The 22902-nt window shown below is 41.4% G+C and overlaps 1 protein-coding gene across 3 annotated transcripts; it reads left to right on the top strand.

The window, feature by feature from the left end:
- The first annotated feature begins 873 nt into the window (after positions 1 to 873).
- Positions 874 to 22458, top strand: LOC124139490 (solute carrier organic anion transporter family member 2A1-like). 3 transcript variants are annotated; one of them, XM_046506585.2, is made up of 10 exons: positions 874 to 898; positions 6759 to 7506; positions 7868 to 7954; positions 8352 to 8564; positions 11708 to 11872; positions 13137 to 13320; positions 13937 to 14084; positions 16746 to 16903; positions 19917 to 19981; positions 21067 to 22458. In XM_046506585.2, exons 2-10 carry the CDS (start codon positions 6780 to 6782, stop codon positions 21354 to 21356), a joined length of 2037 nt encoding a protein of 678 aa, XP_046362541.2. In that variant the 5' UTR covers positions 874 to 898; positions 6759 to 6779; the 3' UTR covers positions 21357 to 22458. The 3 variants fall into 3 exon arrangements, with proteins under 3 accessions (XP_046362541.2, XP_046362542.2, XP_046362543.2); XM_046506586.2 differs by lacking the exon at positions 874 to 898 and adding an exon at positions 5120 to 5254; XM_046506587.2 differs by lacking the exon at positions 874 to 898 and adding an exon at positions 5975 to 6127.
- Positions 22459 to 22902: the final 444 nt, after the last annotated feature.

Here is a 22902-nt window from a genome sequence, read left to right on the forward strand (position 1 = left end):
ACACATGGTTTACGACCCCCACCCCCCATCCCCAAAGAAAAAATCATACAGTTTAAATGAAAACATACATCATATTTTCGCAAGCACCCGGTATCGTCACTGTTTGATAGTGATTCATGTACTGCATGTTCGTGGCATAGTCGGGACACTCTGACTCTGATTTCTAATCTTTGTTTGTTGTTTTGTTAGATGTTTAACGCCTCACTCAGCAATATTCCAGCTATATGACGGTGGTCTGTAGATAATCGAGTCTGGACCAGACAATTCAGTGATTGCCATCATGAGCATCGATCCACGCAATTGGGATACGATGACATGCATCAACCAAGTCTGCGAGACTGACCATCCGATCCAGTTAGTCGCCTCTTACGACAAGCATAGTTGCCCTTACGTCAACAATGGGTTGCTGAAGACCTTTTCCACCCAAGATCTTCACGGGTTAGTTCCCGTAAGTCGCCTGTTACGACCAGCATGGGTTGCTGAAGTTCCATATTGACCCGGATCTGTTTTGCTTCAACGGGCGCTTCAACATCTATTTCGACTACAATTACAACGCTGCCTGGATTATTTGGAGAAAAGCCCAGTGTCAGCTTATCTTACCTGTCAAGAAATACTATTTACAACAATGTCTACTAAACTATGACGGTCCTCAGCCATTGACATCCGAGATACAAAAGCTCGCCTTTGTATAGCTTAATATATAATATATGAACTCTTCACCTCCATCCTTCATTCGGGTAATCCCGACATGTTCCGTAAACCGGTGAAGTGGTAAGGCGTGCATTTGAGTGATGTATGCTTGTCTGGTCTATGCCTTTTGACGGGGGCAGTTCCTGGAAGTTCGGAATTAAAAAATATTTTAAAAAGACAGGAGCGAACAGCACTGACAATCACGCAGGTACGGCGACATTTTTGTTTCTATAGGTTCTGTTTTCTTAACTTTTGCAATATACAAGTGGTAAATATTTTTGGCAGATGTGACGTTTATCGTCATCCCGTATTTTTTGGTAGATTTTGGACCTGACAAGAATGCTACATACGAATGCGTTTAACATGAAACAACCTACAGTTTGGGGCAAAAAAATGTCAAATATGTTAGGTGATAAACAGTATAAACAATCCTTCGATTTATGGCCTAAAAATAACACCATATTAACCATACCTTTTTATATGATAAAGATGGCGGAGTAGCATAGCAGGTTCAGCGTTCTAGGTTCGAGTCCAATCCTTGTATAACGTGGGAAGTTAATTCTTCGTGCCCACGTAGAAACATTGCTGGAATATAACTAAACCTGGCGCAAAAACATTAACTGCATTGTCACACACTCTCGCTATTGGAAAAAAAAGATTGAACTTGTTGCTATTTGATCCAATCCATTCATGGCTACAATTCGTGAGGCCCATAATTTGTGTCTCTAGTCTAGATTTTTCTGGAATGTTGCTAAACGCGGCTTAAAATAATCATTCTCACGGTTGGTAAAGATATGTAAAACATCTCTAATGTACTAATGTGATGAAAAATAATAAAAACAAGAAGAAGAAGAAGAAAAGAAGCAACAACAACCTAATATATTTTCGATCACTGTTATAGAATTTTTTTCTTTGAAGTGCGAAGCCGAATACTTATACGTTTGTGTACAGCGAACAATATTTAGTTGATTGTTTAACATGTCTCGAAATTTCAACTTCCAATGGGCCTATTTCCGTTATAATGGTACCTAAGTAATTTGAAACGAGTTTACACAACTACGTTACATACAGTGTATTAGATTCAATAGATCATACGGCTGAATGAATGTCCTATCTCGCCTTTGTACAATCAACCCATTGTTACGCTACCAATTGTATACTGATTGCAGTCATCGGGGCTTCATTCGTCATTGGCATGTCCTTAATCCACAACTACAATCTTCTTAACCTGCACACGTTAAACAATTACCCGGGATTAAACATGGCCATGCGTTTATTTAGTACATGTATATATGGTTTACTCGCACTTTGCCAGCAGGCTGGGGAGATTAACTTGTACGGTCCAGTGACTTGCCAGCTATAGCCTGTTCTGATTATCTGAGCTACTTGATGACTTAGCTGTGACCAGATGTGAGCCAAACTTAACTAATGAAGTTAACTGTGTTCAGCTTAACAGATATGGCTAAATTATTTGATGTGAACATAAATCACTGATTACTTTACTTTTCCAAACAGACAAATTGAGTGAGTTTGAAATAACGGGTATATACACTGTATATATATATATATATATGGAGGTGTCATTTGAGAATTTATTGCAAAATGGCAAATGCACAGGTAAACGTTAAGTTCATCCCTAATTCGCGAGATTTACAGAGTTTAGTGTATGGTGGACATAAGTTCAGAGTCAAGACAAGAAGACGAGACACAGTGCACTGGAGGTGTTGAAAGGCTGGATGTCCTGGACCCATCAACACTGCCAACAATCTCATCACCACCTACAGGAATATCCATAACCATCTTCCCGATGAAGCCAAGTTGAAAGTCGACGTCTTCCTTGCCTCCATGATTGATACAGTTCAAGTTGACCCTAGGCCGGTGCCTAGTATCTATCTAGTATCGATTTGGCTTACAAGCAGACTTCCACAGCAACCCAAGTGTCAACCAGTTAATCCGCCGTAGCTCTACCTCTTCTACGTCTGTGCCACAATGAGGACTTTTGGTTGAATGCCATAGAAGACATTGATATGGACTTACCTGGAGTTTGAAACTTTGCTGATTATGTCACTGAGCAGTGGGTAGAGGGTGGTGAAAGACGCATGTGGAACCACCATGATACCATCGGCCCCAGAACAACTAACCAGGTCGAGGGAAGGCATTCCAAGATGTCGAAGCTCGCTGCCTGCCACCCGAACGTATACAAGTTCATCAACATGATCAAGAATGAACAAAACTATACAGAAGTGACAATCACGCAGTTACATAACGGTGGCACACTGAGACCAAGGAAGAAGAAGTACCGCCAGCTGGAAGACAAACTTGACAGAGAGAGGAGACTGTTCGCAGCTGGTGTTAAATTTCCCATCGAGTATGGTGATGCTGTATCTCACCTTGTCGGACTCTAAGTGATTTTGCTGTAGCCAAACATAAATTTTGCAAGCTATATTGTATTAGATTGTCTTGAAAATTTGTATATCTGAACATGAATGGAATTTTTCATTAAAATTAATAAAAACCTATACTACTACATACATTTTTGTGTTATATCTACCTAGATAGGCTGTAGTCTGGCTATAGTCAGTCTGTGAAAGTGAAACAGTCTATAGTGTTAATCCCCATTGTTGTAGGGATTATCACGGGCTACTGATTTTTAAACTAGAACAATGATGTGTAACTTCACGAAGTTACATAAGACTCGTACTGAGGGTCGCGACTAGGAGGGAACACCCCCAGTGACCGTGTACGCCACTTCATTGGAAAAGCTGCTGTATCTTCTCTCTAACACCAAGTGGAAGTTTCAGTTCGCCAATCGGTACAGTAGTTTAGTGTTTTTTATATCAATTCATATTACACATTATTGTGAATCGTGTAATATGAAATATATTCACGAAATCAGGCGTTTTATTACTTATTTTTGGTTTACGGATCCGCCGACCCTACATAGGTAATGTAACGACAACCAGTTAAGAGATATATAGTACATATATTGCTGCACCAAGCAACGTGTGGCTTTGTTGCCATGAACACGTTTTAAAACATTTTACCTTTGAAATATGTTGTTTTCATGCTACCGATGCCAAAACAAGGCTTGATCAGCATGGCTATCAAGATAGACACAATTTTTATGGATAACAACTTCTATAATACTTGGAAAAGCTTTTTTCCCAGTATTGAAGAAGTTGTTATTGTGTCTATCTTGTCATCCGTCAACTTCTAATTGATGCCTATCAAACAATTTCAGCATGGATATGTTTGAAAGATTATGTGGTCATGGCGCAGTACTACAAGATATCAGAGTATCATGTAAGTTAGTATATATACACTTGAGTTAGTGCGTTCGGTTTAACACCGCCTTGAACAGTCTTCCAGTTATATCACAGCGCGTCAGCTAAATGTGGGAGGAAAGCCCGAAGTGATGCAGGTCTCAGACGTTAACTACTTTGATGAAACCCACGAGCACGGGTATCGTGCTGACAAACCTAGAAACATAACCGGGGCGAACCGGGATTAGAACCTACGATCACAGGTTTCTGGTGTGCCCAAGGGACGCTACTCTGCACAGCGAAATGCGGTGCTTTAGATGACTTGGCACCCATGTCCCCCAAATATACACTAAATGCGTTATCGACTTTAGTTATGTGTAGTAAACTGTATTTACATTTTATATAACTGCAGCATAGGAAAAAACGCAAATGTTCATAAATATGTAATCTGAAAAACAACATACTTTGTTCAAAGGGTCAACCGATAATATGGATTTTGACAACGCTCCATGCGTCAGGGAGTTTTATATTGAAGGGGTAAAGGGGCGAGGGGGATTTATGGTGTTTATCGAATTCAAGCTTACTAAACTTACTGAAATTGAGGACAGACATTTTCTTTGGTTAATGCATTACAAGTGATTGTTTTCAAGACCAGTCGTGGGTATGGGGTTCGGTATGGTACAAGTGAACATTATATATATATATATATTATGCGTCAAGTGCGTAGCAAGTATCACTTCGACCAAATATAAATCTCTCTTTCTCTCTCAATCCCAGATTCACTTTTATCCCACGGTTTATCATCACGTCAATATTCTTCCTTTGCGACAATGTGGTTGAAAGATTGCGTAACTTCGGCCATTTCTCCCACATAAAGTTAAAACCCGGTTGGGGGTAACTCTGAGATATAGCAACATTAAACGTAAAGATCTCCTCCCTCTCTCTCTCTCTCTCTCTCTCTCTCTCTCTCTCTCTCTCTCTCTCTCTCTCTCTCTCTCCCTCGCTCTCTGTATATATATATAGATTTTAAGATTTCCTTTTTCATCTTTGACGTTCCCTTGTCAATGTCATATTATTTTCAATATGTTGGCCAGTCTTCTCCACCAATCACCCGATGCTGTACCACGCGTACGACACATGTCAAAAGACTGCATGTAATTTTTTCCTCGTCACGTATTCAGTGGTGCTAACTCGATGTCAGGTGACCATGTACTGGCTACAGGTCAGTACTATAAACCAGCAGTCTCAAAGGCAATGGTCCAGAGGATCATCTGCGTTCTCCTGACTGCACTGCTTCCCAGGTAAACGATACATTATTCCTATAGAATTGGAATACACTTACATGTATGACAAGAGGAGGAGAGGTGTACGGTAATGCATGCACGTGTGTGTGTGGCTGCTTGTGCTTGTCCGATTTTATAGTGCTAGCGCACTGAGATTCCATGCAGCCATACACTCCAGTCACCGCGAAAAGCTGCAAAATTGCTGGTGCGGTGTTAGGCGTTAATCACTCTCACTCTGGCGATGTAATGAATAATACTCAAAATTTACCTTTTTTCAGGTTCATCCGTTTTCGAAAAAACAGGTCTTTCATTAATTACCCCTAAACCACATCCCGACGAAATTTTTGTGTCCGACATTACAAGGGTTGATATATCTGGTTCAATGTTCAAGTGTCTTTTTTAAAACCTAGTTTTGAGGCTGTGAAGGAAGGGTGTATTGGTGTGTTAAGTGTGTTAAGGTATCTAGAACAAGACAACATTTTACACAGAGGTGTCCCGTTACCTCATTTTTAAACTCACTTGGCAGCATCCCAGAAAACAACGCCCTCCCAATCTTGGCATGCAAATACACACAGACTCATGATTGGGCATAACGACAAAAGATGCGATGTCACCAACATATCACACGCCTGATGATGACACGTGGATGATATGTGGATTCAAAACATAAGTAGATATTGGACCTTGGAGCCCCTGGAACCTTGTTTGTCGGGACCTTGTTACTCCGAAAATCTGTTTAGTCCGGACATTGCTTTGATTTATACGTTGTTTATTCAACCGGAACCCTTATTAGACTAAAGGGGCTTATTCCGGTAGCTGTTATAATTAAGACTTTCTCACTCGAAACTCGTCCCACGTCGTTCCTTTCGCTTAAAAGAGTAATTACGATGAGTAAGTATTGGTTTACGCTGCGACTGTAAAATATTGTCAGGGCGCACGTTGGCGTTTTAGAAACAAACCTCAAATGTGTATCTGCGATGAATGCAAACTCTCATTTCCGTTCGACTATGTGAAAGCTGACGTAGGAATTCCCTTTGGTAAATACAAATGTATGCATTGACCATCTTAACACATGCATTGACCATCTTAACATTTTAAGTATTCCAAGTAAGATTGGGTGAAGTAAAGTGGGGTTTAACGACGCGTTCAATATTATTGCACTTATCTATCGATGCGCTTGCATGTGTGTGTGTAGCTGCTTGTATATTGGTTCGGACTTACGACGCTTTTTTATAGGCTTGCCCACTGAGATGCCATACCGCAGTTTACCATAGATAAATCACTGCGTACTGACTCCGTGTATATCCGATTAATGCCGAGTTCCAGGCAGGGTAACAAAAAAGAACCACCTTTATCGTCGTTATGGAAGAGGAGGCCATATTTTGCATCATCAGATTGTCGCTCATGTTATCAAACATTGGTTTCATTGAACCAGGATCAGGACGTCGTGATATAGCTGGAATATTGCTGACTGATACGTAAAACATAAACTATTCATTTATATAACTACCTTTTTTCACAGATTTCTGACTGATACGGAAAAATGACGGAGAAAAAGGACAATGAGATGTCCCTGTTGGACAGCCAAGACAATGAGAAGACCAATACCGGCCATCTTGGTTTGTCGGAGGAAGACGACCCAGAGACCCAGTGCGGGATAGGATCGTGCAAGCCACGCGCCTTTCAGGTGTTTGCCAACATTACCGCCTTCACAGGCTTCTACGGCATAACAAGCCTCTTATCGGCAACGTTGTTGACGTACGTCAATTCTCAAATCACGACACTGGAGCGACAGTTTGGCTTTACTAGTTCAGAAACTGGAATAATAATGGCCAGTAACGACATTGGCTATATGCTTATTGTCGTTTTCATTGCCCACTTTGCCCACCGATCTCATATTCCCCGGTTTATGTCTGCAAGTGTCATGCTTTTTGGCATTTCCGGTCTGATATGCTGCTTACCTCACTTCCTGTTTGGAACGGTGCAGTCACCTAATGAGGAATACGTAGTAAGTAATATGACGTCTCAGTCACGAGCATATGACCTGTGTTCGTTAGCTAATGATTCACTGATGAATTTTTGTGAAAAATCAGACTCTCCCGACAAACCGGAAGTGTTATCAAGGAGACCACGTGATCATTCAGCAGCAGCGCTTGGGATCATCGTCATCGGGATGGCTCTACAAGGCGTAGCAAAGGCCCCAAGAAACCCATTCTTGATCACATATGTAGATGGAAATGTGGAAAAGGCAAAAACAGGATATTATATGGGTAATTTATTAATCATACAGAATTACCTTATAATCATTTTTATCTTCAACTGAACTTGGAGTATGTCAAATTTTCGTAGTTTTTTTATTTATATGCTTCCTTCCGAAGGCAATATCACTGACTCAGTGTGTGTCCCTGAGCTAATGGGTCAGGTTTTGAATAATATGAACTTATTAGCTGACATGATAGATAATTTACTGTATTTGTAAAATGGACAAATTGAACTCTATTCTTCCTCTTTTCCTCTTTGGAAACATAATTTGCTGGGTTTCTTTACGGGAGAAAACACAAAAACGTACCACTTATCACTTAAATTTATCATCGACTCTCTTGTATTCAATCTTCCTCTTTCTTCCTGCAGGAATCATAATTAGTGTGACCATCTTCGGACCAGCCCTTGCCTATAGCCTCGGCAGCTACTTCACCAGAATATATGTCACGTTGGAAGGTATGTACGTGGTCACAATCTACTTCTATGAAATACCACAGCAATGTTCACGTTGGAGGGTATGTACATGGCTACAATCTATTACTATCATACCACCACAGCAATGTTCACGTTGGAAGATATGCACAAGGTAACTATCTTGTCATGTCACGTTCACCTTTGTCAAACCTGGGGATTCCGGTACAATACGTCCCATGAAACATATGCTTATCTCAAAAGGCAACAAAAAGGACCCGGTAGTCTAACTGGTTGACTTGATTGTGTGTGATTAAACGAAGATAGTATGGTTCTGGTTTTGTTTTCTTGTTAAACACCAAACTATAACCGGATGGATTATTTGTTATACACATTCGCGAATAACGTATGTCTGCCGGTCTTGACACAATGGCTTTTTCAGACACAGACCTGTACCCCCGTCACCCTCGCTGGATCGGCGCTTGGTGGCTGGGCTACCTCGTGTTCGGGTCTGCAGCCGTTATCATGAGCGTGCCTCTCTTCTTCTTCCCGCGCAGATTGAAGAATGCTCCGCCCAGTGATGTCCTGGACGATCTAAAGAAGAAGAAAAAGGAACTGAATAACCTCACAGCCAAACTTATTTTGGAGGCGAAAGGTGAGGCATGGGCCATTTGATATTTAGGTGATGGTGACGGTTTTTTCGGATCATGTTAGTTTTTTTCTTCTTTTTAGGGGCTGAGATTTCTTTCTTCTGAAAAGAGAGCTGAGATATTTTTTACGGCACATTTAAAATTCAACCTATGGACAGAAAATTTTAAAAAAATTCACTGTTCACTAAAACATAATAACTGTACATATGCAGGTGATTTTGAAACAGAACAATGAAAATAGCAGTATAATAAAGCATTTTTTCAAATAATGAATAAAAGACCATTTTTTACAACACCTTGTGTAGCAAAACCCAGTCAACTTGACATGTTTGTACTCACATCTACTGGAGGAATGTACTTTTCAATTACTAGGTGTGAGTGAGTGAGTATGGTTTTACGCTGCTTTTAGCAATATTCCAGCAACACCATGGCAGGGGACACCAGAAATGGGCTTCACCCATGTTGGGAATCGAACCCAGGTCTTCGGCGTGACGTGTGAATGCTTTAACCACTAGGCTACCTGACCACCCCTCAATAACTAAGATGATGTGGATGACTGACGTAAGTGGCATAAGTTTTGATGTAAACTGACGAAAAGAGCAACCACACCAAACCGAGAGTTTGACACATTGGGTTCAAACCACGAATCGTGTTACAAAAGGGTTGAGAATCAATCTCCCTAACACAACCACAACAGTTTGCTGAGTAATACACATGCAACATTACCCAGATCAGTGGAACTTGAGTTTGAAGTGAAACTTTTGCTGCAGTTGTAGCATACCAGCCAATAAAGATAGGGATATCAAAGGAACGATGTACTGTTCATTCACACCCAAACCATTGGACAGTGACAAATAACATGGTACTGAAAGAACAAGCCATTGGAATGATACTTGAAATTTCCAAATACACAGTAAAATGCATTTGCAAACACAAAGATAAGTTAGTTTTTGCTTCAGATTGGTCAGAATTAGGACACACTCACTTACATTACAAAATAGAAACAGGCGACACCAGACCCATTAGACTCTTTTTTTCATAGGCAAAACGCACCCATTAGGAAAGAATGTTCCAGACTGGTGCAAGAAATGTTTGACGCCAATATCATTCAGCCCAGTTCTTCTGAATGGCACTCTCCTATTGTCATGGTTAAAAAATGTGATAGTTCTTATCGCTTTGCCGTAGATTATAGACGCCTCAATGTAGTTACCAAACCTATATATTTTGCTCTACCACCTCTGCCAATATTTGTAGTGTGCTTGATTTGTTGCTAGTGGCTCTTGTCAAATACCACTCCATCCAGATGCAAAACACAAGTCGGCCTAAATTACACCCCATGGTGTTCTTGGGTGGAATCGCCTCCCTTTTTGGCCTCAAAAATGCTCCTATGGCATTTCTGCAAACGATTTCAGAGGAAATTACATACTAATGTAGTAGATGACATAATATTTTCTAAAACACTTTTGGGACGTTTGAGTCACATCAAGGCAGTATTCCAAAAGATTAAATAAGCAGGACTCACTCTAAAACCAAGAAAATGTTAAGTTGCAACAAAACATGTCACCAACTTATGGCATATACTTGATCGATGGCACTTGTCGATATACTTCAAAAATAGATTCCGTCACACAGATCCCACCCTCTAAAGTGTCCTTGACGTGTGTCATTTCTTAGATTTGGTCTCACATTATCACAAATTTGTAGCAAACCTTTATGACATCGCCTTACCTCTTTAAAACCATCTGAAAAACTTCTGTCTTGCGAATGGTCAAGCAAAATGCCAACAGGCAATCGAAAGTCATGACCTTACAACAGCCCCCACGTTTGCATATCCCGACAAAAACAAACCCTTCATCCTCACAACTGATGCATCTCAAACTGCAATTGGGTACATTTAGGCCAACTTGATTCTGGTGACATAACTTGGAATGATGTTGTCAATTCATGTCTTTTGACCACACAAGTATCTTCCTGTATTGTTTTAAGGAACAAACAATGTTGATTGGAAACGTTTCCTTTGCTCATCAGTTTCCATGTAAGGGTATATTATGTTTAGTGGTCATTTCCTATCACAGTCAACAACTGTTATGGCTTCTTGAAATGGAAGTTTGAAATGATTATTAATAATTTAGTAAATAAGGGTTACTGGCATACTGTATCTCTGTCAAAGATGATGGCTTTGCACACGAAATATTCTCTATTGATGAGGATGGCCATGTTGTGGTCGAGACTATCTATTGAGACTGACTTTAGTTTTTTAAGCAGTTAGAAAACAGTGGGGGCTGTTTTAATGTCTAAGCCAAACATATATTTTGTGGTTGACTCTCCATGATCAGTAAATGCTACTGAGTCTATAGTCCACAAGCAGACACATCGACATGGATAAAAAAATATAAAACAGCGCCAGAGAATAACCAGTCCAGAATATCCGTCGAAACAGTTTCCACTGTGCGTAAAAATAAAAATAGCAGTGAAAATAATATGAAAGGATGACTGAAAATCAGTGATGAAACCAGATGTTCATGAAAGGGGTAAGCAGATCCTACCACCGGTAGCACCCACCACTTACACACTTGTGCCTCCTATACTGTGACAGCAGCCTGAAAAAAACAGACATTCAAGTGAAACACCAGAACATGAAGTGACACGATAGCGGACCGACTGTAGAACAATTGCACGTCATTATACAACTTCAATATTGTTGAATGCAACGTGAACGAACTCACTAACCAGGCATAGTTTAAGCTCTGACAAAGGGCACTTGCAAACAGGTTGGACTACATTATAGTTTTAACGAAAGAAACTCGACAGAGGGTCTCCCAAAAGGTCCAAGGGTTTAGTAATGAAAAAACGCGTTGTTCTGAGGGTCATGTTCTATAATGGGCAGATATTCAATTGTTTAAAAAAATTATTAACGCCAGAGAATAACCTTGATAATCCAACAAAACAGATTTCAATGGGCTTAAATGCAAAATAGCTTTGAAAAGTATGTGAATTGTTGACCAATAACAGTGATGAGACCAGGTTATTGCAAGAAATGCTGGAAACAAACTACATTTTGAAGCGTATCAATAACATTGCATTTGGCCACAACATCCGACCTTCGTTCTGAAACCTTCTCCAACAGTGTCTGGTTTTCTATTCTCAGATTACATAAAGGTGTTGGTGGGTATCTTGACCAATCCTCTCTACGCCACGCTGGTTCTGGCCAGTGTGTGTCATCTGTTCTCTGTTGGGGGAGCGCACGCCTTTATGCCCAAGTACATGGAGAACCAGTTCGGTCTTGCGGCATGGAAAGCCAACCTTCTCATGGGTAACGTATTCAGATAGACCACTTTTATTTCTTAGTTTTAAAGGGGGCACGGGTGGCCCAGTCGTCTAAGGCGCCGCGATTCGCTGTGCAGAGATGCATCCCTTGGGCATGCCAGAAACCTATGATTGTGGGTTCGAATCCCGGTTCGCCCCGATTATGTTTCTAGGTTTGTCAGCACCATACCCGTGCTCGTGGGTTTCACCGAAGTTGTAAATGTCTGAGACCTGCATCACTTCGGGCTTTCCTCCCACATTAAGCTGACACGCCGGGATATAACTGGAATACTGTTAAAAGCGGCGTTAAACCAAACTCACTCACTCACTCTTAGTTTTAAAAACTTAGTTTCGTCTGTGACGAGATGCAGGAGATAACTGAATTGGCTTAAGGTCAGATGAAAAGGGGTTTGACGTCGCCTTCAAGATTATTGCACTTATATCGCGACGTGCATGGTGTGTGTATGAACGTGTGTGCGTGTGGCTGCTTGTACTATTCCAGACTAAAGACAGTTTTGCGGTGTTTGTCCACTAAGATACCATGCCACAGTTTAACAAGAATACCCCGCTCAGACAGAGTATACTGACTCCGAGCCGGCCAATCCTTGTTTTAGCCCCTAAATGCTGAGCACCAGGCAGGGTAACAACAATAACTAGCTTTTAACATAGTTTCGAATGACCTGATCCTCCACTCTCCGGGAGATGAACTTTTCGCCAATATTCTGAATCAAAGAGGATTAACTGTCTTTGATGCAAGTTCATCATTTGCTCAATCTCATTAAAATCAGATCTTAGTTCTCGCTATCGCTAAACAAAGATCTGAGGACATCCCATTACGGGTCACGTCAGAACGACCTTTCATCCAACCAATCAGAGCGTCGCTTACCAGATCATGAAAGTGACAGTCGAAATGTGTTTTCTAATCATGCAACCACAATATATTTAACACGGGGTATTCAGAACGACAGTTGCCAGTTTGAAACTAGTGTCGTAAAGCTCGAGAAAGCTGCCATCTGATTGGCCAATGTCGATTTCTTGTCAGTCATTTCATTGGTCGGTCAAAAATCGCGTAAGGTCGTTCTGACGTGACCCGTCATGGGATGTCCTCAGATCTTTGTTTATCGGTAGCGAAAACTAAGATCTGATTTTAATGAGATTGTCATTTGCTAATTATATATTAAAAATATATACATGTATTCGTATTAAAGTAGATGTGGATGTGGTTTAGGCACGTTCCACTGTTCAGTTTATTTATGATTTATTCATTCCAGCTGGTCTGAGTATGCCGATGGCGTCACTGGGAACGTTTGTCGGTGGTTGGTTAACCAAAAAGTTTAAAATGAGCCCCATAACAGGGCTGAAGTTTGTCAACGTTTTCACATTTGTTGCAATCCTAGTTATGGCCCTTGGATATGTGTTTGGCTGTCCACAACCAAAGATACTGAATCAACCCGGGTATGTGAATTTATTATTTAACGTCATGCTGTGCATTTTCCCTCAAATATGAAAGTTAAAAGTAGTTCCTAGCTAAATGGCTTGAGACCAATTAAAACAGTAAAGCTGTTTTGTATTTTTGAAATAAGATCATGATAAGGTTTTAGATAAGAATACCAAAAACTTATTATCTGGTTACATGGTATGTGAAATTGAACGATATGTACGTGTAGGTCTACATCAATATGTACACACAGTAGGAGTGGGACATATAGTTTTCACTGTAACATTATTGCATGATAAATTGTCTTCGTTCATACCTGGATAAAGTAGTAATTGATTAACATTGCAATCTCTCAGTTCGTAGTAAGTAACCAAGTTAAAACGTTAAATTGTAAATCAAAGCATACGTAATTGTTACACTCCATTGTTCCCCCCCCCCCCCCCCCTAGACAAACACAAACCTCCCCCCCCCCCCCCCCCCCCTGAAAAATGTGGTGGTGTGGGCCAATAAAATTGTTTTGTCTCACACAAAAATCCCATCCCATCCCATCCCCACCCCCACCCCCAGAATTTTAAATGGTTAATCCCTTCATAAATGACACCATTTCACATTACCGTGGCACTTTCCAAATAGGACGATGGTATCATCGACGGCTGACCAAGGCGACTGTGGCAGTTCCACCTGCCACTGCAACGACAACGACTACTTCCCCATCTGTGGCTCCGACAACAACAACTATTACTCACCCTGCCACGCGGGATGCCTTGCCAAGAACGGACCGGTAATAGAAAACACTGGCTATGTTGAATACAAGGAGCAATACCACATACATGTGGGTGTCCAACAGTTACCATATGCATCCAACGGGAATCTAAAATATACTGAGTCAAATTAAAAACTGCACATTTTTCAAAGTAATCCCATATATGATATACAACGGACAAATGTATCAGAGAAGGTAATTTTTAATCATTAATGTCCAAAGAAGGATTTTAATTAACGGTGGTAACCATAATTTGTTCCAAGCACCTACTGTATCCGGTAATAACATCAACAGTTTAAATCATAAGTCCCAAGCACGAGAATCTGATGGCAGACAAGTTCAGTAGCGTGTATGGCCACCATATGCGTTGACAACTGCCACACAACGCCTCCGCATGGACCTTGTGATGCTTGTGAAGACATGATTGGGAAGACGACGCCATTGTTGCTGCAAAATGGTGCCAAGATCTTGCAAATTCTGTTGTTGGTTCTGGAGAGTGCGCAGACTTCTGCCAAGAGCATCCCAGACGTGTTCGATGGGATTGAGGTCGGGAGACCTTGACGGCCAGTCCATGACGTTGACTCCCGCATTGTGAAGGAAATTCCTTGTCACAATTGCTGTGTGGGGTCTGGCATTGTCGTGTTGGAAGATCAAACCGGGTCCATGTGCTGCAATAAAAGGCAGAAGTTCTGGTGCCAGTACCTGGTCGCGGTAAGCAGCAGCTTTGAGGTTGCCACGGATGACAAGAAGCCTGGAACGTGCATTGCCACAGAAAGCACCCCACACCATGACACTTCCGCCTCGAAATCTGTCAACTTCCTGTACACAGCACTGGGCGTAACGTTCATGACGGCGCCTCCACACCCTCGCCCTACCATCAGCAAATCGAAGATTAAATCGGGATTCATCACTGAAGACGACTTGATTCCATTTCCTCTGAGTCCATCGTAAGTGTCGCTGTGCCCACAATTGACGTTGACGTCTGTGTAATTGAGTCAGAATAGGCCCGCAGTATGGCCGTCGTGCTTGAAGGTGAGCAGTTCTCAGACGGTTTCGAACAGTTTGCGCACTCAGTCTACCCCTAAACAGTTCATTTCTGGTTGATGTAGCCGTCAGAAATCGGTTACGGAGGTGACGTAAGACAATCTGACGATCCTCTGCATGTGACGTCACACGTGGTCGACCTGGCCGAGGGCGATCAGCGGTGGTACCCGTTTGCTGTAGACGCGTCTTTAAATCATAAACAGTCCGTCGACTACAACCCATCGTCTTTGCGACTTCAGCTACGGACGTTCCCGTCTGCAACATGCCGATGGCACGTTCACGTTGCACATTTGAAAGGCGTGGCATGACAAATGGCCGTAAAGACTTTTGTTTTTTTGTGTTTTTCTTTTTTTGTTAATGACTGCTAACAAGTATGGCTGAAAACACGTGCGGTATTATGGCCACGTGACCAGTTGCACGTGAAAAACCACTTTTGCCACTATAGTGCTGTGCACATGATTTTGATCGATTCACCTGCACAAAAACTGTTATCTGAAGACAATACGTGGCCATTACTGTTTAAAACACAATAAGGGCCCACAATGATAACTGGTCAAGTTGTTAAAATTTTAGGATTGTGAAGTTTTTAATTTGGTTCAGTATAGTAGAATCAGTTGCTGTTGTTGAAGACGTGTAAGCATTAGGGTATTGCTGATGGGGGTAGCAGTAAGCAGCAGTGGTTTCACTGAAGAGTGGGTGAGGTTTGACACGCTTTTAACAATACTGCAGCATTATCACCGAGTATACCAGGATTTCTTTAAGAATTTAAATATAAAAAATAAAAAATATAAATTAATTCTTCTTACTAGAAAATGCCTTAATTTCAATTACCCGAATCAGAGCGGTAACAGTGCTGGTGCAGGTGTTGGAAGGAGAAGACACAGTTATGCTAAGAGTCGTACTGGTGGTATCAGTTTAACTGTTTAACTTCGCACTCAGCAATATTCCAGCTTTATGACAGCAGTCTGACAATCCAGTGACTGATATCATGAGCATCGACCCACGCAATTGGGGGTACGATGACATGCATCAACCAAGTCAGCGAGCCTGGCCACCGTTAGTTGCCTCTTACGACAAGCATAGTCGCTTTTTTCATCAATCATGGGTTGCTGAAGGCATATTCTACCCCGGGTCTTCACGACTCCAAACTTACTAAAATGCCTTATTTTTTGGAAGTATAATCCATATGGTGGTTTCTATAAGAAGTATTGAATATATACTCCAAAAAGTGACATTTCCCTATTCATAAGAAATCTCTCCTGAGGAGTCTATTCACGATCCTGACTATATCATAAGCATGCGTTTATAAATCACTCTCAAAGAGTGACGATACCAGTTGTTCGAGAAATGGTGAACGTATCCTGCCCAACGGGTGGCACCCGTCAAAAACTGTAAAGTCATTTGTCCAAAGCTGGTAGTTTTGACGGGTCATAAATGAATAAAAGATAATGATCATTCAATAAGGTGAAGCAGAGCGGTAACAGTGCTGGTGCAGGTGTTGGAAGGAGAAGACACAGTTATGAAAAGAGTCGTACTGGTAGTATCAGTTGAGGCAATGTTGGTACAGTAGTTGTCTAGACAGCTGAGACGTTGAACGAGAGTGATGTGGAAACACTGCATCTGTTTCTTCCACAGAGTTATACGAACTGCACGTGCATACCGAACGGTGGTAAGGCGAGCCCGGGTCTCTGTGACTTCGACTGTCCCTTCCTGTATCCCTACGCTGTGACCCTTGCTGTCTCGGCCTTCCTCAGCACTATGCTCATTATGCCTAAGATCATCATAATGATCAGGTGAGATCCCATTTACCTTGTAGTTTCATCGTTTTTGGAAATTTATCTCCACGATTTCCACTTGTGCAAACGCGCATTTGTCAAAAGTTGACGTTGTTGGGAGGAATGTCAAATCGTTTGAGTTCAACATGTTTCTTGTTCTGCATTTTCAATTGTTTACACTTTCCAGTGTTCTATTTTTCATTTCAATTGCACGTGTTTCACATGTGTATATTTTCATTTGATTTCTCTTTCATTGACAAAGTAGACACAATCTATTGATAACAACGTTTTATTATACAGTATTAGCGACGTTTCGGTATATGAACCTAAACCGTTGTCAAGCAAGACTTAATAATGAACCTGGTACAAAATTATCCACGATGAAGCCAATTAAACAGGAAAGCAAGTAGACTAAATAAGTATACATAAGTGGGAAGATTGGAAAAACTATAGCTTAATGAGTTCATAGTCGGCTGATGGAATGAACAGCCGTGATCTCTGTTGATTGATGGCTTGTGGCGGCGAATCTGCACTGCTTTTGCTAGTTTCTTTTAGTGAATATATACTGTCACTGCAAGAGAATAACCAGTCTAGATAATCCGCCGAAACAGATTAAAATTTTGCGTAAAGGTCAAAATAGCTGTGAAAATTATATGAATGGACCACTGAAAATCAGTGATGACACCAGGTGATCACCAAAAAGGTAATCATGGCCTGCCCTACCGGTTGCACCCGCCATTCACACAATTTGTATGAAAAAGGAAGTCGTTATTGGCTGACGCCACTAAGCAGTATCCTTGCCATGCGACGTTAGCCTGTAAACAAACCAGACAATCAAGTGATCAATGAGTGAGTGAGTATGGTGTTATGCCGCTTTTAGCAATACTCCAGCAATATCATGGCGAGGAACACCAGAAATGGGCATCACACATCTACCAATGTCGGGAATTGAACCCGGGTCTTCGGCGTAACGAGTGAACGCTTTAACCACTAAGCTACCCGACCGCTCCCGGAAGTGCTTCATCTCAAGCTGGGGTCAGCAGAGGAAATGTTCTTTTCGGGAGTATAGAGATGATCCCAGTTTTCGTTCTAAAGGGACGGTTGGAGTTGAAGTGGATGTACCGATCGGTGTTGGTAGTCTTTCTGTAGCTATTGGTTTGGATTATGTTGTCTGAGGATCTGAAGACAAGGACATCTAGGAAGGGTATTTCTTTTGTTTCAATGGTGAACTGTACTTGGGAATGTTATTGATTTATATATTGTATGTTTTCTGAAGCAACATATAGTTTGGATGGGTGAAGTTGTGGCTTGTAGATTTCAGCTATCTGTATCTGTTCGTAGTACTCGTCCCCCCACCCCCCAGGTGAAGGTGCCCATCAACCTAATCTCTCTCATGTATGCACATCGTTGTTACTCTTAATCCTTCACTAACTGTCGATAATTTTATACCATGCTCATTATTCAGTCTGGCTTGAAAACCATATAAGGATCTATACTCAAAAGTGGCTATGACAGTAGAATAAAGAAGTTGTTATCCATAGATTGTGTTTTCTTGTCATCCGTCAACTTCTAAGAAATGCTCATCAAACAATTCTCTTTCATTGGTTCTACATTCTACATTTTTTCCAAAGGTTGTACCTTTTCATTTACTTTCCTTTCTTATGGTCAATGTTTTCACTTAACTTTTTCAAAAATAGAATTGTGTGAGGTAGGAAACTACATTTATACGAGGAACCACACAAGGTATTGGGCCAAACTGTTGTGGAGAGAACTCTCGGTGAATAGGAAAAGTCCAAGGTGATGGTCAGCTACCATCAATAACGCGTATGTCCCCCATTGGAATCGATAGCGGCCTGATGTCTCCTGCCCATGGAAGAGACGAGTATGAGAATCACATCCTGGGGAATGGTAGCCCACTCGGCCTGCAACGCTAAAGCCAACTGCTGCTCTGGGGTAGTGGTTGACGTCGGCGTAGCTGTCTATCCAATACATCCCACAGATGCTCTATTGGGTTCAAATCCGGGGATCTGGAGGGCCAGGCGAGATCATCAACGTTGTTGTTGTGTAGACAGGTTCTTGTGATCAGTGCTGTATGCGGTCGAGCGTTGTCATGCTGGAATATAATGTTGCCGTTGGCTGCAATTGGGAGGGCGTGTGGTAGGAGAATTTATTTCGTTGATGTATCGTTGATGTATCGTTGCCCTGGATATGGACAAAACCTGTCCTACCATGATGAGAGATAGCCGCCCACATCATATAGCACCCCCCACCAAACCTGGCCACTTCCTGTAAGGTGTAAGTTTCTCCCCGACGTCTGTAGGCCCGTGCTCCTCCATCCCCTAGACGGGAGGAGAAATCTTGATTCGTTGCTGAACCAGACATCTCTCCATCGCAGTTGAGGCCATACCCTTTGTTGACGTAACCAATCCAGTTGTTGTTGCCGATGTTGTCGACTCAGTATGATGCCTCGAGCAGGACGTCTTGCTCGTAGCCCTGCTGCTCTTAAACGGTTTTGTATGGTCTGGTCAGAGATTCTGCGCAGTCCAGGTATTTGGGATGCGGTTACTCTTGGTCGTCCCGACCATGGCCGATCACGTGTTGAAACCGATCCCATAGCCTTGTCATGGTGCTGGGCGCTACATTGAAAACCCTGGCTACAGCTGATCGGGATTCCCCTGTCTGCCTATGACGTTGTTTCTTTGCACTTCTGTGAATCTTGACATGTTGTTGAACTGTCACTGTTCGGTTGACGCAGATCAAAGGCAATCAAAAATCCCGCACTTTGATACCATTTATAGTCCTGCTGCACGTGCAGTACGTGCAGCTCCATGGCCCTTTTGTTAATGCACTGGGTGCGTTTTTTCGAATCGTACATGTTTCCCGACTAATGGTTTGCATGTCCTTGTTGTGATCATTTTGATCCGGAGAATTTTGTCACTGACACTATAACCAAAAATATGGCCAAAAATATCCGTTTTGCATTCCTTTTTTGAAGAGTATATTTTCATTTTCATGGATTCTACATTTTCAGGAGTGTCACAGAGAAGGAGAAACCGATGGCTGTTGCGTTTTCATCATGTATGACGTCATTGTTTGGTAAGGAATTCAATAGGGTTTGGGGAACTGCATATACTATTTTGTCCAATCCGAAAGATAAATTCGCCTTAAGGAATATCTTAAAATAAGGAGGTAGAGGTATGCAGATTTAAGTGATGATATAGATTATTAAATGTTTGAAATTGTGAGCAAGTCATTACGCCCGTTCAATTATCTGTCCTATGGGTATAGGGGTTTGGGGATTTTTTTTAGTTTAACTTGAGTGTTTGTGTGTGTGTGTGTGTGTGTGTGTGTGTGTGTGTGTGTGTGTGTGTGTGTGTGTGTGTGTGTGTGTGTGTGTGTGTGTGTGTGTGTCTGTGGTGGAGGTGGTGGTGGTTTGGGTGGGGTGAGGGAGGCGGGGAGTGGCCTAGTCGTCTAAGGAGACACAATTCGCTGTGCACGCTCTGGGGCACACCAGAAGCATATGATCGTGGGTTCGAATCCTGGTTCGTCCGCATTATGTTTCTGGATTTGTCGGCACCATATCCGTGCTCTTAGGTTTCACGAGGTAAACGTCTGAGACCTGCATCACCTAAAAGCAGAGTCGATTGTACGATTCCGACTGTATCATGAGCATGTGTTTATGAATCACTATCAAATAGTGATGATACTAGGTGTTCTCGAATAGGTGAGTGTATCCAAACACATGCAAAAGCAAGCCTACTGTTCACCTGAAAAAGACTATGGACAATATATGTCAAAATAGGGAATTGCATCAGATATCATACTTGTCACTGAGGCGTCAAATTTGGCAAAGTGCTCCACTCTTTATGCTGGCCTTAAATGCCTTGATCAAACAATCCTTGATTCTTTGAGTAAGAATCGTATGACGTTCTTCGGAATTTCATAGAAAGAGCATGATAGATTATACCTTGATTGTTGGTCGTCCCAACTCAGTTTTATAACAAATGTCATGTCATCAAATCAAAGTTTGTAGATTACAAAATTACATATACCGATAACTGAAACTAGAAGGACAGTCATTCCCCTTTTTACTTCCTTGATTACATGAACGTGTGTTTCGAAAACAGCATGTCCCAGTTATTGGTCGTGTGTAACGATGTTTTATTTACATATTACTTCAGGTTGGCTTCTTGGACCAATCATATACGGACGCGTCATAGACTCCACCTGCCTCATTTGGGATTCGCCATGTGGTGAAAGAGGAGCATGCGCATTATACGATATCGTCGACTTACGTTTGAAAATCCACGGATTCTACGTAGTATCACGTAGTGTAACCTGCGTCTGTTTGGTCGCCGCACTCTTAATAGCCATTAAGACGAAAAAATTCGAAACTCCCACCCCGACCAAAGAAAAAGAATTGGAAACTCTCAACCCCACCAAAGTAAAAGAAGAGAAAGGGATCCTATGATAAACAAATGGTGAAATATTATTAAAGCCGTCTTTACAAAAGAGTATTACCCGCCTTCAAATAATGTTTAACACAGGACCATTTAGATGGATAATACAATATGTGCATATATACCACCAAATGGTCGCCCTTACAGACCTATCAAGATTGTTAAGTTTCGGTTCTTGCAGGCATTCCAGCTTTCCTATAATTCCTAGAAATTCCTAAATGTTAAACGTCTCCTGTCATTCTTTTAGTTTTATGCCATACTGACTTCCTAGAAATCTGTTCCTCAGATATTGTTTTGCAAAAGGAAAAGCTTGTAATGCGTTCCTATCATTTCTCTGCACTGAACTTTGGTATCCAGCTATATCACCCACATCAAGTTCATCACCCACCGTCTGACATTCATTAAGAAGCAAGATTGGGACTTCAGGAATGATATTGCTCATAAGGGTACTTCCAGTGCAGACAAATGTCAGGAAAGATAGAGCATGTCCGAGGGGCGTTCAATAAGTTTTGCAACTTCAATATAAGACCAAGTCGCAGAATATTGTTTGCACTTTTATTTTTCAATACAATCTCCATTGACCTCAATACACTTATTCCATTTGTCCTTCAAGCTTTTAATACCACTTTTATAGAAATCCGCAGATTAGGCCTCGAACCACGCCTGTGTGGCAGCCTTTATGTCCTCGTCATCCTGGAAGCGTCTTCCACGTACGGCAGATTTCATTTGCCGGAACAGGAAATTGTCACTAGGGACTAAGTCTGGGCTGTAGGGTGGGTGATTTAATTGTACAGCCCAGACTTATTGAAAAATAAAAGTGCAAAAGATATTCTGCGACTTGGTGTTATATTGAAGTTGCAAAACGTATTGAACGTCCCTCGTACATTGACAATTAGGAAACCTGTGTCTGGGTAAGGACAAAGTTCCATTATACAGCTGCATCCTTAGTTTTAAATCAAACTATCCCCTATGTTTCCCCCATGTATTTTTTGGCCTCTATATTTAACCCAGTATTTTAAAGAAAAGTGGCTGGGATGCCTGTTCTCGGAATGGTTTTGATTTTGCGCTTACAAACGTTTTGCTTTTCGTAAAATAAATGAAATCAGAAAAGAATGTATGGTCTTGTTGTTGAGAGGAATAGAATCAAACTGGTTCTGTTCAGTGTTGTTTTAGGCCGATTTTAGCATCATTCCATTCATACCATGGCGAGGGACATGAGCTTCACACATTGTAACCATATGGGGAATAGAACCCGGGTACATCACTTACCCCAAGCGAATAAAACTAGTTTCTCTAAAATTAAAAATACTCCTTCAATTCCTAGCTTAGTCATATAGAGTAATGCTCCTTCATTTGCTGACAGACGGTGTTGTTTAGGATTTACTTTCTTCCGCAAGACTATTTTAAATTTTAATCACATGTCTGAGGGTTTTTTTTCTCAAAAATCCGGTTAATGATTTTTGTTTTTTTTATCTTGCAGTAAGTAATTTTGTATTCTAAACCCTGAGGCAATATTATTTTTTCAAGTATTATCTGGAACAATTAGTTTTGTTAACT

The sequence above is a fragment of the Haliotis rufescens genome, unplaced genomic scaffold (genome assembly GCF_023055435.1).
Source record: "Haliotis rufescens isolate VD_foot unplaced genomic scaffold, xgHalRufe1.0.p SCAF_1, whole genome shotgun sequence".
Lineage (NCBI taxonomy): Eukaryota > Metazoa > Mollusca > Gastropoda > Lepetellida > Haliotidae > Haliotis > Haliotis rufescens.